The sequence below is a fragment of the Ischnura elegans genome, chromosome X (assembly GCF_921293095.1).
Source record: "Ischnura elegans chromosome X, ioIscEleg1.1, whole genome shotgun sequence".
NCBI lineage: Eukaryota > Metazoa > Arthropoda > Insecta > Odonata > Coenagrionidae > Ischnura > Ischnura elegans.
Window position 1 is genome coordinate 16,399,236 of NC_060259.1, and position 21,603 is coordinate 16,420,838.

The following is a 21,603-nucleotide window of genomic DNA, read 5'->3' on the forward strand; positions in this document are numbered from 1 at the left end:
TTCAGTAACGCTTGGGCGGCGAAGCCGCCCCGACGTTAAAGCGGCGCAGCCGCTGTGGGCTCCCTCCGCCCCTGGGCGGCCAAGCCGCCCCTTAAACGAATAACGGTGAAACAGTTCCAAAATGCCCTTGCCGTCTGGGCGGCTATGCCGACCCCTGACGAGGAACGGCGAAGCCAATCCGAGTATCAAACGGGGTAGCCCCGGGGGGGCACACTCAACCCCTGGGCGGTGAAGCCGCCTCTTAACGAGGAACGGCTTAGCCGTTCCGAGGAATTGTGGGGTGCTTCCCTACCCCCTGGCCACTAGCTGAGGTGAGATTATTCGAACTAAAATTTTTCGAAGAACCACAAATGTAGACGGCGAAGCCGGACCCGGGGGTTTTAAGGGGCGGAGCCCCTTAACGAGCGCGCGGAGCGCAGCGAGTCGATTGAATATACCATGGAATGCTTCTTCATATGCATTCTTGCGTGTAAGCCGTGCTGGGACCTTCAACTTGCAAGCCAGGTTATTTGTCTTCAGGTAATGTTTCGCTCTCCTTCATATCCAAACACACATTTTGTATCAGATTCCGTCTATTGTTAATGTAAACGTTTGTCAACCATTTTTAAAAATATGTTTGCATGGACGCTATCGAGGGGTTAGGTGGAAGAGGGGACTTCTTGGTCTCAACCTCGCCCAAATAAAGGCATTTTATTACTATTATTAATGAAGCTTATACATCCCTTAATAACCTGTAACAACCTTATCTTTCACTTTTTGAACTTGATCTTGATGATTACCTGACGACTGATGACACAAGTTATTCTCCTAGGGCTGCTACTATGATTTTCTGAAAATGTTTTTCATTGATGGCTTATGCCCCTTTCAACTCCACTCTCAAGGGGAAGTCTATTGTTAGTGCAATATATATCCAGACCACTACTTTCCCTTGAAAAGAGGAGGCTTAATATTATTAGCGTAGTTCACCAGAAGATTCTTTCCATAATCCATTCCAAGGTCAGTTTCTATGGATGAACCGTGAAAGAACCCAAGTGTTTCCCCTGACATGATAGTGAGCCACAGCATTCTTTCTTGGTGGAACAAATTCATATTACATCATAATTAAGATAGCATGGAGCCCATGTAACAACATGCAGATGACTATTATCGGTAACGAATTAAAGATCTGCTACTATTTTATGACCAAATAGAATGACAATGGGAAAGAGAATGGTCCCCTTGGAGCCTTTCGTTAAGAGCAGGCTAATGCCGACACCAATTTTCTTTCCACCCTTCCTTCCTTACCCTACCCAATGGCGCAAATGACCACAGCTGTCGGTCGCATCCTCCAAATACCATACCTTACAAGAATGACAATCTGAGTTTAGACGACTGTATCATGGTCAATGACTCAAAATAAATATAAAAGTAATGAATAATACATATAATAAAAATAAAAAAAAATAACAGCATAATCATGGTAATATCTATGAGCACAAAAAAACATGAAACTCCAGCAGGAACCACTTGGTGGTTGACTTCGACATCTTAACTCTGATGAAATTTCCAAACTTCAGAGGCAAGGAATTTTCCAGATTAACTCCAGTTCTATTGAAGATTAAATCTTTTCACTGCATAGATTTAGTTAACCGTTACTCAAGGTCTAATGGTAAAAATAAAACCAACCAAGGTCCAACAATAAAAATGATTCGGTGATCGAAGATATTTCTCGCAGAGACATTTTGTCCCTATTGCAAATGTAGTCTGCTTTCGTCTCTAAAATAACACCATTTATGGGCAGTCCTACAGACCTTGGCTGACAAAACCACTTGAATAGTGCAGATTCCATTTGTGGATGTTCCCCTTGCCGCTAATATTTTTGGCTGCTAGGTGTTCCTAGTTCGTTCACTACTGCACGAATTGTATCTTTCTATAATATTATGAACTACGCAAATGGAGAGATACCAAACCGGCTCCGGATATCAGTCTTTAAAGTCCAGCTACTTTCGCACTCGTCTATAATTTTAATGTCCTAACATTTACGTTTCCGCGATATGATGCACTAGCGCAAACCACCTAACACTACTACGCCCCTGAGACTGAGTACACTCCGCCCCTCCATGCACATCCCAACTCTCCCTTGCCATATGATTGGGCACGTGCAGTCGACGGGATGGTAGAAGTTTTTCAATCGCTCTCTTCTGCAGAATGCTGAGGCCCCATCAGCCCTCTGCCTTGGATCGGGCTCAAAGGATCGTGGGCATTGGGTTCACCCTTCCCTACCCTCTTTCCAGTCTGGCCGCAGAGAATTGTTCGAGGTAGGGTTGCCAGGTAAGAAAAGGAAATGCCCACGTTACGTGTGAACAAAAGGCTTCTGTGAAGTAAGGAGCCGGCAGGGAGGACGACCTTGACGGACCCAAAGGAACAATCCCTTGTTTTAGTGATTTGAAGAAAGAGCTTGTTTTGGTGTTTCAGGCTTGTTTCTTAGCTCCACATGCATGTGACAACGTTGAATGACTAGGGGGGCATTTTGGGGGCAGTGGTTGGCTACAAACCGTGCTGGCGCAGGATTCTCCGCTCCTCGTTTTGGGTTAATATTGGACCACTATCTGTGCATCGAATAACTCCCACCGGCCAGACTGTAGTCAAAAGAGTTTCTTGGACAGCGATTGCGATGGTATAAACATGTTACTTAATGTACAAAATCTTCATTTCCTCTGAAAAAAATAACCCTGGGCAGTTTACCTACCTGCGATAAAAGCACCGCATGGGAATGGATTAGCAAAGAAGCATATGCTGCATCGTAAAATTAGGAGTGGAATATTTTTTTGACATAGGAGTCTGTATATAGGAGCTTTTAATAATTGCTGAGGGATTCAAAGGATCTGGTGTAGTAAACAGCATTTTTTAATTGTGCTCACAAAGTACATTGCCCTTGAGGGCAACCTGCATCTAAGTTAAGCCATTCATTAAAAAAAATTTAGGAATTGCATGGAAATGCGTCACAGTTCTGCTGATATGATGTGAAACTTTGAATAATAATGAATCTGGATAGTATGAAGAGGAGATAATGAAGATTCACTACGATTGATCTCTAGGAAGAGGATTTCTGCTATCAGCAGAGTAATTCTGCTTTTACAAATTTTTTACAATTAATTACTCGGCGGTGCTGAGTCCTTGCTCACTAACCAACAGTTGATTGTTATTTTACCATCTTGGTAATAATAGTGATTTTCCTAATGATAATATTATTGATAATAGCTGACGATGTCTTGATCGAACTACATTTCTTATGCATCAATGAAACATCGAAATATGCATCGCTGGATAGCATGCAGCGACAGGTAACGTTGCAGTAGCTTTCCATAAGTCGAAAGTCAATGTAAGTGCGCCGATCTAACTACGACAATGCGCTTTCAACTTCATTACCTGACATGGGAAAAGATGGAGGGGGTTTCACTACAATGCAAAACCGTGCTTAAGACAAAGCCTATAGTAATATTATTAGAGACAAAGCCAGCCAAAGAAGATGGGGGGAACTAACTCCCTCTCCCGCTGTCATCTTTCTCCCATTCCCCCTCATTGATAGCTGGGTGTAATGAAAGAAGAACGTAAAATAGAAGCACGCGGAGCATACTCAAGGCAGTAAATCACAAAAATCCTTGGACATAACTGGCTTTAGGTGTAGCAGATCTGACACACATCTTGTATTTTTAGTTTAATAAACAGATAATACAAAACATAATCATTAACGCTTGCTCAGCGGTGCATCGCCCTCGAGAAATATCTGTCATAAAACGAACGCACACAGTGGAAGGAACTTTTGACCTCCCGAAATCCGATTTATTTTTCATGTAAAACATACACCATTTGGCAGTACAAAGACTCGCATCACTCGCAAAATGCGATTCACGTAAAATGCCGTATTCGCAAAACCAGGCTTCCACTGTATAAGCACAGCCCAATATTAAGATCATGAAGATGTGACCTGCACTGGCCTTGAAATGTTCGCACACAATCATTCAGCAGTGCATGAAAAACTTGGGTATACCATTACAACGGCAATGTGAAAGTCTCCCACAGAAAGAAATTAGTTTAATCCAAAATAATTCACTTCTTACAGCATTTGCTGTACATGAAACATTTGAAAGATTTCAATTCAATTCGAAAGAAATGCACAGAAAAAAAAACCAGTGGTAGCTATTTCACAACACCAGGCAGCATGATTTGAAGAATTGAACTGGTACGCATCAGTGCTTAACTTCATACTAATTACCAAAACACATTAGCTAGTAATAAGAACGTGGATAGGGAACAAATGATTCACATGAATTGAGATTCACAATAGGTAAAAGATCGAAAATGGGCTCTACTGAAGGTGTGACCTGACTGGATTATATTGATTTTATATTAATTTCTTGTAGTTTCCAGGAAGATTACTGTACTTAATACCTTACAAATGTGTTTCTTAAATGCATATGGAAAGTCTCAGAGGGGGATTTGGGTTTAGACCATCTGGGGGGCAAAACAGCAGGTCCAGGATGAATTGTCAACTTTAGAAAATTTTGGATTTTCTGGACTCAAAAATGGCTGTTTTAGATTAGTTCCTTGATGTAAAGATTTATTCTAAAGATCGATTCTAAAAAGATTACAATGCTGAAGTAGAGGGTACATTTTATCCATTTTCAACTGCATAGGTATGTAAACCTCTGCTCCCACACATCTGCCAATGAGATTGCCTCAAATAAATTACCTGGGTTCAATTAATTCACAAGGAAATAATTGACTATATTAATCAGTCATGGCCTCTTTGCTGATAGCTTCAGGATTCAAAGCCAGGACTCAAAACATGAAATGTTCAAAAGTAAGTCATGACATGGGTGAAGTCCAACCCCCTAATTTTTTTAAAAGATTTCTAAAGAAAAAAATTTCTTCCTTTCAGAAACTACCGTAATGTTGCATTTATTACTATGCAAATTTCTGATAGAACTTTTCCTGCGCAAAAGCAGCTCTTTCTAAGTTTCCCAGTGGATGATAAACACCAAGGCTAAACAAAGTATGCTGATATTTCAGAAAAAGACATGCTGCCGTATGACATAGTATTGGAGTCATTTAGTGAAAAATACCCGTTGCTATCAATGCAACCTTTCTGTAAAGCAAGACTTCAAAGCTCTCTAATGATGTCTAAGAATTCGGTCTTGTTTGCCCCCTAGGTTGTACTGCACATTTGTATAGTATTAGGATAAATACAATTAATTGCTGACAACATGGTTGCATGAACTGAATTCACATTGCACTTGAACATGGTAGACCAGCGAAATGCTTGAGAATACAGGTTAAAAAAGCATGACGATAAAAATAATTTATAGGATAACTGGCAACACCAATGTCTCAGAATATAAGAGTTATACCAACCCTAATCGGCTGTAAGCCTTGCTGTATTGGGCATCTAAACGAATGGCTTCATGACAGTCATTTATGGCAGCCAAGTAATTTTGCATTTGTATATGGGCTGCCGCCCTATTACAAAAATATACTGGATTTCTTGGATCCAGCTCTATGGCACTGAAAAAAATATACAGGGAAAAAAGATAACAATCATGAGCATACAAATAATATTTAAAAAATACACTCTAGCATGCACACTGATAAACATAGACTAAGTTTTATATCCACAAATAAGCATATCTTCAACGATTTCAGAAAAAAAATAAGCATACTGAAATCCTCACATACCAATCATTGGAAAAATATAATTAAATAGTGAGAACATATACACCCATGCCTCGCTTAGCACAATTTCGATTTAGCGGAAATTTGTTCCCCGGGGAACCTCACAATGCAGCGTAGCCTAATCCATAAACTTAAACGTTCTCATAATAAAATGTGAACTTACACTAAGTACACACGTAATTGCTATCATTTTATGCATATTAACACCTTGAGTGCGGCATGATGTGATATCACGTCATGCGTACCCCGAGGGTTCCGGCCCTCTGTAAGAGCTCGGTTCAGTTCTATTATGACCTTTTGCACCCCTAAGCTGCTCAGGAGGGATCTAGCAGCTCATTTCTGAAAACCGCTTCAATCAACCTGTCCTGGGAGTATCGGGACAATTTTTTTCTTTTATCTTAGGTAAGCCAATTTCGTTTCATATTTTCCCCTGTATAGTATTCAATAATTTTTATTTCTGTCCATTGATGCGTGAGTATGACCAACTTTCTTTGAGTTTTATTTTACAAATCATATGCGTTTATAATATGGAACTTAATTAGGTGTGTTTATTAATTTTATATTCCGTTTTTATAATGTTTAGCAAGAATAAAAATTTTTTTTCCACGCTTCCTTTTTTTCTTCATGCGAGCCTAGTATTTTTCAAACCTTTATTGTCTGATGTTATTAAGTTCTATTCAATTAATACATGAAGTACTGTGATAAGTTACACTTTAATGTAAATTTGAAACTACCATTACATTTTATTTATGCAACATAACATATCTCTTACTTTTGTACCCTTCCTTTGTTTGTCAGTGCGACTCCTCAGCAGTGAGGGGATCTACAAGTGAAGCGGCAATATTACGAGAGTGAAGAAAGATATTTACAGAAAAAGTGTAAGTTATTTATAACATTTATTGTTGATATATGTATATTATGCACCTATAAACATTCTTAATATAATTGCAAATATGTGACTGTTTGCACATTATCCCATTGCTCGGGGAAGAAGTGATTCTAAGGAGTTGCTTTATAAAACTGCTCTTATTCTCTCGATAACTGTGAAATTAATGGTTCATGGGTGCCCTCAATCCTTAGTCTCACCATTGTAAGTATTTAGTTCCTATCAATATTTTTACATCAGTAAAGCTGTTTGTAGCATTTTAGCTTTAGCCTATTTCACCCAGTGTTTATTTTGATCCTGTTATTTATCGGAATTTTTACAAAAATATGAAATGTATTTATTGCAGATGGTACGTAAGCAAGGAGTAAAACGGAAAATTTTGCATTCTGGATGGAAGTCGATGCCACCTGAAAGAGGTGAAATTCCCAATTCATCAACCTCTGTGATCATCAGTCTTCGACCTCACATCAGGACCCGCAGCCATTGACGTTGAGGGAGGAAACCTCCGCAAGGACACAAACATTGCCTTCCGAGCTCTTTGCCTTCTCTAGGTGAGTGTAGACGGAGGAGGAATTGCGGGAGCTCCTGGACAAGGGATTAGGCATTAGCCAAGAGGAGAGTGGGGATGAGGATGAAGCCTCACAGTCAGGTACACTGCTGCCTCCTCATATGCCCGATTCCCTTTATGTCAATCACTGGCCTATCTCCTTTGTCCTATTCTTTCTCTGAACCCTCCAACTACACCGTCAGTCCTTCTCCATCCAAACGTCCTTCACGGTGGACCCAAAGTTCAGTGACCCCTCTAAAAAAGACTTTCATAGAAAACCCAGCTCTCACTACTGCACACCCTTCCAACAACCCAATTGTTTTTTGCATCTCCTCTTCCCGGACACCCTCTTTCTTATACAGACATACTTTCTTATTATCTTCAAAAGGAAAGGTTAGGAATTGGAAACAATTAACTTATGAAGTTTTTTTTTTAACTTCATGGGCCTTTTAATCCACAAGGGAAGTATTCCTATAAAAAATATATCTGACTAATGGAGCTTCTATAATAATAATAATCTTGTTTGACCTGCCTTGCTTTTGGAAATACATGAGTCGTGATTGTTTCTTTAGCATTCTTCAAGCCCTTCATTTTTCACCGAACACCAGCCCAAACGATTCAAAGGCTGATGATTTCCTCTAAAGAAATCCGTCCCTTTTACATTAATTTCATTGCACAGCAGGAGGGAATTTCAAAAGCACATACGAATTTTTTTATGTGAATAGAAGTCTTTGAATGCGTGCCTACTATTTTAAAAGATATTTTAAACTTTAAAAGTTTACATGAATAAGGTTTTCTAAGGATATTAATAGGAATATATATAGTTCAGAGGAAATTCGATACCCAACATATATGCTACCAAAAACGCAACCCTATCTTCCCAATTTCATAAAATTTGATCAAAACATTCTTGGAATAATAGGTCCTAAACAAGAGACAAACTTTCTGTGCCTATTATCAAGCAAAATTTGAGCCACCTCAGGTGTTAAACTAACCATTTATGAGGAGGTTAACCAAATCCCTATAAAACTCATACAGGAACTTCTTCTAACCTTAATTTATATTATACTAGCGTCCCAACCCTTTCATAGACAAAGGAAAAATGCAAAAAGAATTATTTAATAGAGATTCCTTTGAAATGCTTGCGTCACTTCTCTGGCATTGTAATAAAAATTAGTGAATGCCGTATGAATACAGCAACCTACGTAAAAATATATATAGGAACTTTTTGGCCCAATAGTTAACAGACAAGTAAATTGTAAATTCTATCTCGTTAAGTCATCCAGGGCATGCTCAATTATTGAGAGAATATTTCGGTTGGCCATTCAGGACAATTATTAATAAAATTCTAAACACATACAAAAATTAATCTGGGAATTTTATCAAGTAAACTCTGTAAATACCTTGTGTAGCGCCCAACTGCCTCACCATGCTTGTTCTCTTTCATGAGTATGTTTCCTTGTGCCTTCAAGCCCTCGGCTTGAGCCTTCTGCTCCTCCGTCACCACTCGCCCATGCTGCAAAAATACATTTTTAGACATTAAATGAGTGCTTTAAGTGCTCATGCCCATTGCTAATGCAATGCTTTTCAATGAACACCAACTTGAAAGAGTGATTCTTCTGCCACATTTCAACACATTATGCATGACTGAAAACAACTTCCAATTGAATGTTTGCATCAATGCTTCCAGTGATGCATAGTAAGAATGCTGGAAAACACCCATGACCACTAGGGTGGGCCAAAAAAAGTTTTTTTTTCCAGATCAAATTTGGCCTGTGCGGGAAAGTTGCCAAATGATATAAGGATCTCGCACACACATTTTTTTCAAATCACTGCTGCCAGAGCTCTAAAGTTTAAAATTTTGCAAAAAATCAGGCTGATTTCAGAATCAAACGGTTATGAATACGAATTTTATGAAAATATGGAATAATGGATAAAATTAAAGAGTGGATACATGTTCATAGTTCATAAAAATGAAATTTGAAGTTTATTTGACAATATCTATGGTTCAAACAATGTCTATGAATTAGCAACAAAATTATAGTATGGACCACCCGCACAACAAAACTCATTTGTGCCTACTTTTCTAAAATTCCATATTGGGGGCTAAATCGCAGATAAATTAATATTTATTTCGATTGAATTTAAGTTTTTAGCAAATAAATCATCATATGGTAGTACATAATCCCACAAAAAGTAATAATAAGGTAAATTATTTTAAATTAACATCAATCATAATGACAAATAACATACCTGTGGAGCCATATTCAACAAGAAATTCAGACAAGGCTGAGACAGAACAGAACGTGAACACCAAGCATTTCACTAAGTACCTCTCTGCTAGTTTCGTAAAAAAACTACCCAGAACTTACCACGAGGAAGTGGCTACCATTGAGTTCCACCTGTGTCCCCCTACCAACCTTCCAAAGGATTACGGGAGGATTGACGCAATGGTGAAAATAGAGAATAAGCGTACCAAGTGTGGAGTGGAGTGCGTGACATTTGGTGCACTCGAAAATTTCAGGGGTAATGATTTGCCCACCTTTGAAGCTAGATGATGAAAATGTTTTTGTACTCTCGGTACATTGAAGAAGATAAAATACCATTATTTCTGTGCCAGGAATCGCGGAGACAGTGGCTTATGCCATTGAAGACATTTGGCATAGATCCTCAATCCCAGTTGTTGGATATAGGCAAATTGTTAGACGAATCATTCAATATCATGGAAACAATTGCAATATTCTTCGATCTGTCAACAAGAATGCTTTCATTGATCTGAAACAAGACTTTCTTCGTCACGCATGTCAGATTTATGATGTTGCGGCATGTTAATTGCTTTAGTGAGACTGATTGTGTTTGTGATATTCCTTCGAAAGTGCCTATTTTAGAATGGGAATTCCCTAAGGACAGAGAAGAGGCAGGAAAATGACTATAGGCGCCATCGATGTGCAGGAGACCACAAATAGGAAGACTAGGCTATGCAGGTTGGAAGAATAAAAGGAACACCCGAATGCTCCACCCTATTTTGTCATAACACTTCTGTTTGGAAGACTCAGGTGATGAAATGACATTGAACGAAGAGTTATGTGATACAAGTGAAGGAGAGGATTTCATGGAAAAAAGGCCAGGGTAAATAATTTGAAATTACCAAGATTTGCCTCAGCCTGTGAACAATTCTGCATATCAAACCGTGCCTCTGCAGCACTTGCATCTGCGCACCTAGTAGATATCGGGTTGTTTACTCAAGGAGTCGTTGTACTTGTTGTTGACAAGAACAAAGCTAGAAGGGAAAGGGAAAGATTGCGCACGTCTCTTAGGATGCATGTGGGGGGGGTTGTTAAACTGCAAGCACTTTACTTCAACGAGACGAAAGACTCTGCTTTCGTTTATAGTCAATCAAAGCGAAAAATAATAGTGGAGGAGCATGTTACTCTTGCTCAAGAGCCTGGTTCACGCTTCCTATGGCATGTCACCCCATATGTCGGCAAAGCTATTGGCCTCCGTTCCATCCAAGATTCCATCATGAATTTTCCAGCAGAGGAAATGATGAATATCGATGGACTACAAGCAATTGGGTGCCATGGAACTGTGGTTAACACCGGAAGCCATGCCGGAGTAATCAGGAGAATGGAAATGGCCCTAAGAAGACCTTTGCATTGGTTTGTTTGCCTGCTTCATTGCAATGAACTTCTGTTGAGCACGGTCAGAAGAACTGATGACCCTGGCAAAATAAGTTATTGAAGTTTACACTATAATGCAGTTTTCAATAAAATTCAGACTACATTACACACAAGGCCCGAAGCATATTATGAACATGATTCTTCTAATGAAATATATGGATAGAGACATCAAATTACACCTCTACTCTATAAAAGCCTGTTTACACAATACATTAACACGTACGAGGTAATCACTACCTTGGTTTGACAAGGTTCTAACTAACATTTTTGCTAAACTTGGCGTTTTCACTCAATATATCTAAGTTTATGTTTCTCTATGTGTTGCACCGGTTTTTATTACTCTATATAAAAGAAAAACAGATTTAGAACAGAGACAAAGGTCCAACTGCAAGGAGAAAAAACTAATATTTGGTGAGACAAGGTTCCAACTGAACATTTTTGGTGGTATATGGTCGGCTGATCAAATTGGAAGAAGAGAAACTCTGTCTTAGTTTATTATGGTAACGAGAGGTTATGTTTGTTTGTTTATTTATTTATTACTTGGTGTAAGCATTAAGTTATAATTGCCAGTTGAATACCAGATTCATCATTTAACAATAACTTAAATGACGAAATGTCTTATGCTAGTTTGAGTAGTATGAGTGATTTGTTTGGTGACAACTCAGAAGACGATTATGCATTACCAACATCTGAAGATGATTCAGATGAAGAATTTACAATTTTATCCAAATTCAGGAAAGATTGTGTTTTATATTTGAAACCAGTTTTCGATGCATGTGCATTGTAAACTGGTTTCAAATGTAAAACACAATCTTAGTGTGTAATCTCAAAGTGTACACTTGTCCAAAAACAAAGAAACAAACACACTTCAACCAGATAAAAGAGGTCAATCATGCAGCAGTAGAAGAATGCCTACTAGTGACCCTACTTGTGCTCGGGAACGTATTGAAAGCATCCCAAAGGTTGAGTCTCACCATTGTCGGTCTAGAACCAAACGAGAATACTTGGGATCAAATTTGAGTATTTCAAAATTATATGACCTTTGTCTTGAAAAGTGTAACGATACATCAACTGTTCCGGTCAAACTCTCCATGTATAACAAAATATTGGTTATGGAGTACAACTTAGATTTTCATCAACCTAAAATCGACCGCTGTGATTTGTGTGAGATATTCAAAATGGCAGAGAAAACTGGTGCATTATCTGTAGATCTAAATGATGAGTATAATGCCCACATAATTGAGAAAACCGCAATGCGTGAAGAAGCCAAAAAAGATAAGGACTCTAAAACTCCTCTTCTATTTTTTGACTTAGAAAATGTCATTAATTGCCCACGAGCTGCGATAAGCTTTTTTTTATTCAAGGAAATTAAATGTTTATAACATGACAGCTGTGTACAGTGTTATAAACCAGGTCTCTGTGGACAGAAACCATGGCTGGTAGGGAGGGCAACGACATCGCAAGTGCAGCAACAAAGATTCTCGATGTGGGAGCTGAAGAGAATAACTTATCAAACTTGACTACTTGGTCAGATTCATGCGTCCCCAAAAACAGAAATTCGATGATCCGATGATGTCGGCTTGAAGACACCAGGGGTTAATGGAATTCCTTGTGAATGCAGTGAAATATATGTGGGGGAGACAGGCCAAATGATTGAGACGAGGCTAAAAGAACACTGAAGTTTTTTTTAGATTAGCGCAACCAGAAAAGTCAGCCATGGTGGAACTCAGCATTAATGAAGACCATGCTATTAGATGGGTAGATACAAAAAATTCTTTGCTACTCACAATGTTACTGGGACCGCACAATTAAGGAGGCCATAGGGATTTGCCTTAATCCCAAAAATTTTAATTGGGACACTGGCTTTCATCTTAGCAATACATAAAGACCTGTTATCAGCTGTATAAAAACATGAGGGAAGAACATGAGGAATTTCAAAGGACCTACAGCCAATCAGAAGACGCCTGAGCCGTATTATTGTCCTCAGTAAACAGTCGTGTTGGTTCAGTGTGAAATTGGACTTTCAAAGAGTAACACGGCCTTGAAGATGAGAGACAAGTCGTCTCTCGAAACGACCGCTTATACAACAGAATTAACCTGGCTGAGAACCCGAGAAGAATTCATAAGTCTGAGTTTATTTTGCCAACATAGATTCAGTAACTTTTTTTTACTGAGACGGACCAAAACACTTGGCAGCAATCTTAAATACAAATGAAATATGGAAGAAGTTCAATATAAATGTTAAAAAACAAATCAGACAGAATATTTCTGGGAATTGACACAAAACATCCACTATATCCCACCAAACACACAAAGAATTTAAAATACCCTTCTCCTCATAATTACAATTTAATTTCATTGCACATGACCTGACAGATATTTTGAAAGACCTAAACCAAAATAATAATTTCACAGCACACAAGAAGATACTTTGAGCAATTTCCAGGAAGGAATGCTCATCGTGAGCGATAAGTAGCCTAGCACTTACTTTAAAATGCTAAGTTAGGTTACCAGCGTAACCTTGTGGATCCATGATATAGGGAAATGAAATTCACTTCGCATGTTCCGAACTGAATAATATATGCACCGACTATGGTTCTGTTACTGTTATATCATCATAGCAGCCAAATTTTTTACAAGCCAACTCCTTAAATACCAGAGGATCATATGCCTACCTTTTGAATCCCCACCTTCATCCTGCCCAACTGTTAAAACAAGAACTGCTCACTTCTTATCCCGTCATCCTACCCACCCCCTACCACATCTCAGCCCCCGTGATAATGATATAATAGTATTAAAACAGTGGCCAGTTTGTATTTAGTGTGGAACCCACAAAAAGAATTTCCTTTCCCTGTGCTTCATAACTAGCTAAACTCTTAATTACAACATAATGGCGAAGCGTGGGAGTCAATCAGATTAAAACTAACACAGTAGTGTGACTGAGCTCCAGGAATTTTACAAATATTGAGAATTAAAAATACAATCAACGAATATTCTAGTCTCAAAGATTTGGGAAGGCAGACAAGATTAAACAACGAAATCTTTTCTTGACAAGAAAAGTTTCGATTATTTAGGGAAATATCCCATGCAACTACAAACTTTCTCAAATCAGCAAGAATTAGAGGGCCTAATAAGAACAGAATTCCCTGTCCATACATTCTACAAGTCCACTGATAAAAAAATAAAAGGTTACTCGAATAGTCCCATAATTAAAATGGATCCCATGTCTGACAGATTTAAACATTGCACAATTCAACCTGGATGTAATGTTGTTACACTCTTCACAGCGTTGTTTCCACGGAATGAATGAAACACTCCGCCCCATCTATGGAAAGCGATTTCCTTATCACTTGAACCCAAGGCGAACGACCGAAATTATCCAGAAATACCTTAAATTGAAAGACTCCAAAGTACTAGCATCCAACTTCCTACACAAAAGAGTAACAATTAAAGTTTTTTGTCCACCAATAAAATTGCTCCACATCAGAAGCTTTATATATCAAAATAACAAGGGGCTGCATAATTCTTGGCCAACTCTGCTTGAAAAGAGTTTTAAACACATTAGAAGCGAAATATGAGTTTATCAAGATGGGTGTTTACTGTAAAAAATGACTCTCTCGAATTTTGGGCTATTTCAGGCGATCAACCACTATCTACAGCATAATTGCACACGCGTTCAGAGTTAAGAATAATCTGAGTTTGTTCGACAATCACCAAATGCAACATGGACACAGAAAACATTTACAATATGAACAGAGTACAGCACGGTTGTAACAGCATCTTGCATGTAAGGTAATCGAGAACAAGCATAGTACTTGATAATACTGGCTACTAGCCTGTGGCGAATGTAGAGATGACTGATACATTTCCTCCAGGTTCTCGCCACAGTTCTGGATGTCTTCTGATGTGACACCATACGCGTTCTCAAGACACTGCACAGCGACTTCCACTCCTTCAGTCGCGTCTGGGCCCAAATTGCTGCCCTCCAGCTGGCCTTTCAAGTACTTAATTATCAGGATGGCTATCGTCTTCATCTTTGCCTGCAAGAAAATGCTCCAACATTACCATTTCACATCTATGTAAACAACTAATACACTACGGCTACTTCGCAAAATGATGGAATTAGGGATATCTAGATAGACCACCAGCTGTATAATTATAAGCGAGGCTAACGCTGGTAAAGATACCTGTTTAATGAACTGGTTAACCATGACAGGAAGAAAAAAATGCGTAAGTAGGCTTGTTCGAGGCTACTACTAACCGGCATTCAAGATTAGACATAGCCATGCACATATCATGAAATGAGGCAGTGGTAATAGCTGTCAACAGAAAATGCACTATTCAAAATTCTTTTTCTGAATTTGGTAATCTCAGTCACCTCATACTTCGTTCTTTAATTATTGAATTAAATTATACCACACCTGTGGCGCAAACCCACCGCGCCGACTAATAAACCAAATTACAACCTAACTACAAACAGAATAAAGTATGATTTCACAAAATTTCCTTAAATGCCTCGCTATCCCTGCATTACTACGAAAATTACACCGAAAAAATGTCAAGATTTTCCAAAGTGCGGCGATAATAATTCTTGCTCGGGTTCCACGAACTATTTCTTCCACATCTGAGTCACATTTTCAAATGTTTTCATACGCAGCACCCTCTTTCAGAAATGGAGTGAAACATGACGCCAGTGTGAATTCGTATTTCAACTGCTAGGATAATTTTCACCTCGATTGTAACCCGCTACGTTTGAATTTGTTAGTTGAATTGCATATTAACATATTTGGATTCAACTTCACCAAGAAAATTATAAATTACTTAAATTTAAAATTCATGCCCAGGAGTGTAATAATACTCCGTAATTTTCAATGTTTACATCGAGAAGGACAACAATAAAACCAAGGACAGGCTTCGGGTGTCAATATATACGGAGAAAAAATAGTATGTTGCGATTCACGGGCAACGTAAGAGTCATTCCCGTGTTAGAAAAGGATTTGAAGAAGAATTTGACAAATGTGGAAATAACAATGGCCAGATATCAGATGAAAATTAACTAGGAGAGGACTAAGATATTCATATGCAGCAAAATAGATGATGGTAAAACAAGGAATAGGAAAGCAAAAGTTTAGAAATGTGATAAGAGTTTTCTTACATGGGAAGCCGAACAACAAATGGTGGAAAAAGAATTAAAGAAATAGTCAGTAGAATAGCGCATACGAAGAGGGCTCTCTAAAATGAATAATCATGTTACAGCTGACAGTACAAGCATATAGAATTAAGGAAACAATACAAATTATGCTACATATGGAGCATATATCTCTTTGGAAGCGAGGCTTGGACGTTGACAGCAGCAGAGAAGTCAAGAGTGGAAGCATTAGAAATTTTGTGCTGCCGAAGAATGATGAAGATAAAATGGATTGGCCGTGTAATTAATGAGAAAGTAGTAACACGAGTGGGAGAAAGAAGAAGTCTTATCAAAACAACGAACTGCACGAATTATGAGCATTAGTTTACACTTCACAATATTAACATAATGTCATAACGAATAAATGCATTTTCAACGTTGCACTTCCCAACCAAGTACAGAAACAACCATAGGCGGATCTAGGGGAAAGGGGGGGGGGGCACGTGCCCCCTCCCAGACCCTAAAAGAATATGCAAGATTTTTAATACGGCCCAATCATCATTGCGCTCTTTTTGTATTACGAGATATTCTTGTGCCCCCCCCCCCCAGAACTAAATCCTGGCTACGGCCTTGCTTGTGCCCCCCTCGCAGAAAGAAATCCTGTATCCTTCCCTGGAAACAACGGAAATAAAGGGGAGGCATACGGACTCTCAGCGTAGCAAAATGGCTGGTGTCAAAGCTTTTGGCTAATGCCACTAATAACGAAATAGCTTTGAAGCAAACACGTTACTTACTTATGGTTAAAAAAGTAGTAATCGGGCGAAAAATACTACAACAAACTCGTAAATTTTAAGAATAATAATTTAACACCTCCAACGGTCGTATCAGATAGGAAAATGCTGCTTTTTCAGGGGATAAAAGCAAAGAGTTCGATCAACTGAGAATTGTTTTAAATGCTGCGCAGAAACATCACTGAGGAACTCTGAGTGACGACATGCGGTAAATGAATTACTATGAAAAAATACATTTATAGACACCGTAACATACATAAATGGAATTAGCAATTAACTACTTTTTAAAGTTCTGCTTTACTGCAGAAAATATAAAAAAGTCATGGAAAGGTTTCCTTACGACCTTCCAGGGCGACTAAGTGGCCGTGGTCTTCGAGATGGCTCATATCAACTGTGATAAAACAACGTGCGACTGGAAGTTTCGCTGAAGGAAGTAGGCTAGTCTTTAGCTATTTTCAAGAGTACCCTATTCATAAATCGTTTAACTAATATAATGACATAGTCAATAGTCTAAAACGCAACACAACACGTGGTGCTTGAGTTAGTTCGAAAAATTTGTTGGTGCATCAGATTATTTATGTTAATGGCATTAGCAATTATCTTAGCTTACCTCTTCACATCGTATAAATTATAGGAGGAAAGGGAATTAATGTCATAATGTATAAATCGAAGGAGGAAAAAAATGGCACATGTCAATTCCGTAGCCCAACGATTCTCAATTGCATATTTCAAGTGTCGTAAATAGCGTCGAATGAATCTATTCGTTTATCGCTTTGAAAATAGGTTAAATTTGATTTACTAATAATAAGTATGACAAAATCTACGCTTGAAAACATAAAAAGTTACCTTAAAGGAGGCGGGAGGTCTTCGCGCCGTCTCAACAAACTTGTCTCAACTGAGAAAGGACTGGCAGGCGATTCAGCACCCCCTTACGGGAATCATTTGAAATGCGACGTGAAAATGCCGCTGAGAAGCTCAATTTATTGAAATTAATAATTATATTTGTATTTTCACATTCCATACATTTATGGCATTGCCATTAAAATTTTACGATTTAAAAGAGGATGTAAAAAAATGACCTGAAATGAAATGTTTCTGGTGTCGATGCACAGCAAAGTCGCCATTGTCTATGCTGATCGCCCCAATACAAATTAACAACGAAGTTCTACCATTGGAGATGTTTATGAAGAAAGAAAGACATTACTTCGGTCCGGATAAAATTTTTATGTGACGCAGAAGACTAATTTCATGACGTATTCTGACTTGATAATTAAAACGAAACACCTTAGAACAGGCGGGAACTTTTCCCGCCGTCACAACCACAGCATTCCATGGGTCCGAATAGGGTTTTGGACAAAATTTTAATACTCCTTAAAATATTAACTAAAAATCGTAAACTATAGTAAAAGTGTGATTAAAGCATTTTTAACGCTCTTATTTCACGTATTTTCTCAAGAATTAACAAAAAATGACCGTGACAAATCGTTCAGAATGGTGGCTTGGTTCACATGTGGATGTACATATAAATTCAAAATGGCCGAAAGCGAAATGTTATCGAAAAATGTGAACAAAGTCGAATTTTTAGGCTTGAGGCGCAGGGAAAAGTACAAATCAATTGGAAACCGTTATTATGTTAATATTTGATGCACAATCAGGCCCCGGGAGTGATTTTGGTTTAAGAACGTTTGGGCTAACATTTTTGGTGAACATCTTCATTCCTTTTACATTATTTGGTGACTAGAATATGTTTGGTTTTGTATTATTTAACTATGGAAAACATGTCTGACGAATATGTCAGTGTACATATTTGATAAGAACTTGGGGTAACATTTCTGATGAACATTTTCCTTACGAGGCATTTATCTCGATTTTTATCATTGTCGGGTAAATAATTTATTGTGAATAATAAATAGGTAAACATTTATAGTTATATTATAAGTAGAACGCTTATTTGATGCAAACTAAAGCAATGGGAGTTATTTTGGTTTCAGAACGATTGGGAAAACATTTTTGGTGAACATCTTCATGCCGGTATATATTCGCCTTTTACATCATTTGGTGACTAGAATAAGTATGTCTAAAATCATAAAGTGGTTTGGTTTTGTATTATTTAAGTATTGGAAAACATGTTTGACGAATATGTCAGTGTAAATGTTTGATGTGAACTTGGGTTAACATTTCTGATGAACATTTTCCTTACGAGGCGTATATCTTGATTGTCATCATCGTAAGATAAATTTCAATTATTTATAATGCATAGGTAAACATTTCTTGTTATATTATCAGTGAAATGCGTATTTGAACCAAAATTAATATTTTAATCTCTTGCCCTCCAAAACTTTGGCAAAAAATAATGATAAATACAACTAATGTATGTAAAATAAACTTTTAGATCTTTAATGAAAATTGCTAACCTTTACATTTATGATAATAGATCTGAACCAGTAAATAATTCTTTCTTTCTAATTATTGTTTATACAAATGCAACTTTTTTAAAAATTGTTCAGTACCTTTTCAATATTGGCAACACTTTTGAGTTAGCAAGGCCTCCATACCAATGTTAAATACTCCATTGCAGATCTGTCTATGGTGACATTCAGGAAAGGGTAACTGAGAAGTTTGTTCTAATCTTTACAATGCTTTCATATGAAACCAAGCGACTGGAATACTTATTTGCTTACCGTTTATTCAATGTCCATATCTAAGCACTCCATCTCCGCTCTTGACTTTAAAGTTTTCTATTCCATTGATTCACATAATAATGTCATTGACCTTCAGCAATGGTTAGCTTCTATTAATTCTTGCTTTGTGGTACAAGAATAATTTATTGCAGCTAAGCATCATTAAATGTAGTCTACTTACCTTTTGTAAATGGACACTCCCTTTTTTTTAAACATAGACTACCTAATTTTCAGAAAACATATTAAGTACATAGGGTCCACTAAAAAAGGCCAAGGCGTAATGCTGGACAAGAAACTAACATTAGAATGTCACCAACGATAAGGCAACAGTTTCTTTTCGGTGACGTCACAGGCACAAGGGACACCAACCGGCACTTTCGAGAACTAACTGAGCAGCATCGCGACAGTGGCGCCAACTAGCGGGATTTTTTGATACCACGTTGATACTGCTACTGCTCCCATGGCGGGGTATTCTATTAAATTCAAATAATAATTGCTAGGTTCATAAATAAAGAATTCAATCATTGACAGAATTTTGAAAATAAACTTTTATTTTCGCTGCAAACATTAAAATCAATTATATATTCAAGCAAACGGTATTAAGAGGTCACAACAGCAATGATATCACAAGCACCAAACACACCACAGAGCAACTGATTTTGTAATCACAACAGCCCCACCTGGGGAAATGACAGTTGGAAAAAACAATGAGCTACAGGGTAGTTCATAACCCAAAATGGAAAGAAATAGACAGGTTTCCATCAATACAAAACAAAAGATATTGCTAACCAGAAGACAACATGATCATTTTCAAGTGGAAATTATAGAATTACAGCAATACTTATGTAAAAGCCTCGAGCACAATAGATCGCCCACGAGGAACAGTAAGAAACATATCAGTCTCACACATGACTCCAATATCAAAATAGGAGAATTAACAAATTATAGTTTTACATCATTAATTATATAGTAAGGGTTGAGGCCTTAACAGAAACTTGCATTCAATTTTTTGGAGTCTAGATTTAATTAATTTTCAAATTTTCTGTTGCAGCAGATCCTAACAGGCAGGGGAATCTTTTTTAAAGTTATATTTGACATAATATATTGAAGTCTTATTCCGAACACGGAGGCATGAAATGCAATAGCAACACTAGTGTGCACTATTTAATGTGGCCTCTCCTTTTAGTGGTCAACTCCTTAATTGCCATGGAACACAGCCACTTCATACGAGGACATACACATTCAAGCATGTGGTGACAGGGAACATCAGCATGTGGTAATAAGGAAATGTTATTTTTAAAGAAGTTTTCTTCATACAATTTACACATTCAGTTGTTCACTGCCGTAGCAAGCACGATTATGAATGCCCTATTATGAAATTGCTGTGTTCTATGACGATAAGGAAGCTGATCACCACAAGCAAACACACCCTAGCGTTCCTGCAGCATTTTATGCCTCCATATATGGAATAAGACGTTTATTTCAGCTATACGAAAGGCTATTCAACCAAACTTGGACCTATTCCTAGCAGCATTTGGCATTCTGAAAATCATAAAAAATAGGGCATTTAAGAAGGCAAAGAAACATTCCAACTCCCTTGTGAGACAAAAATCAAGGAGCATTAATGACATTTCTAGCTGTGTCTGTCGTAACAGTTATCAGTCGCTGACCTCACCTTATCCCACAATCATGTTATGAGACTACAAGCAAAACTGCCCTTCCACACTAGCAGGTTCTGAGATAGGCAAATTGGAAGAATCATATTTCTTCGAGACCCCCTTTGAGTTGCCTTTCAGAACACTTTCTCGTTTCTTATTCCCTATCTCTGTTCTGTATTTTGAGGCCTGGAATCATTCCCTGATGCTTCTTTTCACACTGATAGTATAAAATCAGGCCTATTTTGACTTTTACACTCCCTGCAAATTAATCATAATTTGGATTAGATATTATGCTGAAAATGAAATATGCACATATGCTGAAAAGCTCTTTTCATTCAACTGTACTCCAAGATAAGGGAAGAGTAAATCGAAAGCACCGATGATTACTGATTTGATACTGATCACCAAATTTGACATTTATAATGGAGATAAAATGAACTTCTAAGGCTATCTTGTTTTCTGAGTGGCCCATTTAAACAGAAAGACACAGCTTACTCATTCTGTATTAGGGTAGAACACT

General features: G+C 37.9%; 1 protein-coding gene across 7 annotated transcripts in view; it reads right to left on the reverse strand.

The window, feature by feature from the left end:
* LOC124170589 (small glutamine-rich tetratricopeptide repeat-containing protein alpha-like) overlaps window positions 1–17,623 on the reverse strand; it is a 54,356-nt gene extending 36,733 nt beyond the window's left edge. Inside the window, exons 1-5 of one of the 7 annotated variants that reach the window (XM_046549395.1) lie at window positions 15,247–15,488; window positions 15,013–15,024; window positions 14,662–14,865; window positions 8,549–8,661; window positions 5,395–5,544 (exon numbers count right to left, since the gene is read on the reverse strand). In XM_046549395.1, the coding sequence (XP_046405351.1) occupies window positions 5,395–5,544; window positions 8,549–8,661; window positions 14,662–14,859 (461 nt within the window). In that variant the 5' untranslated portion in view covers window positions 14,860–14,865; window positions 15,013–15,024; window positions 15,247–15,488. The other 6 variants (XM_046549394.1, XM_046549392.1, XM_046549397.1 and 3 more) reach the window with 6 other exon arrangements.
* Between the last annotated feature and the right edge of the window lie 3,980 nt (window positions 17,624–21,603).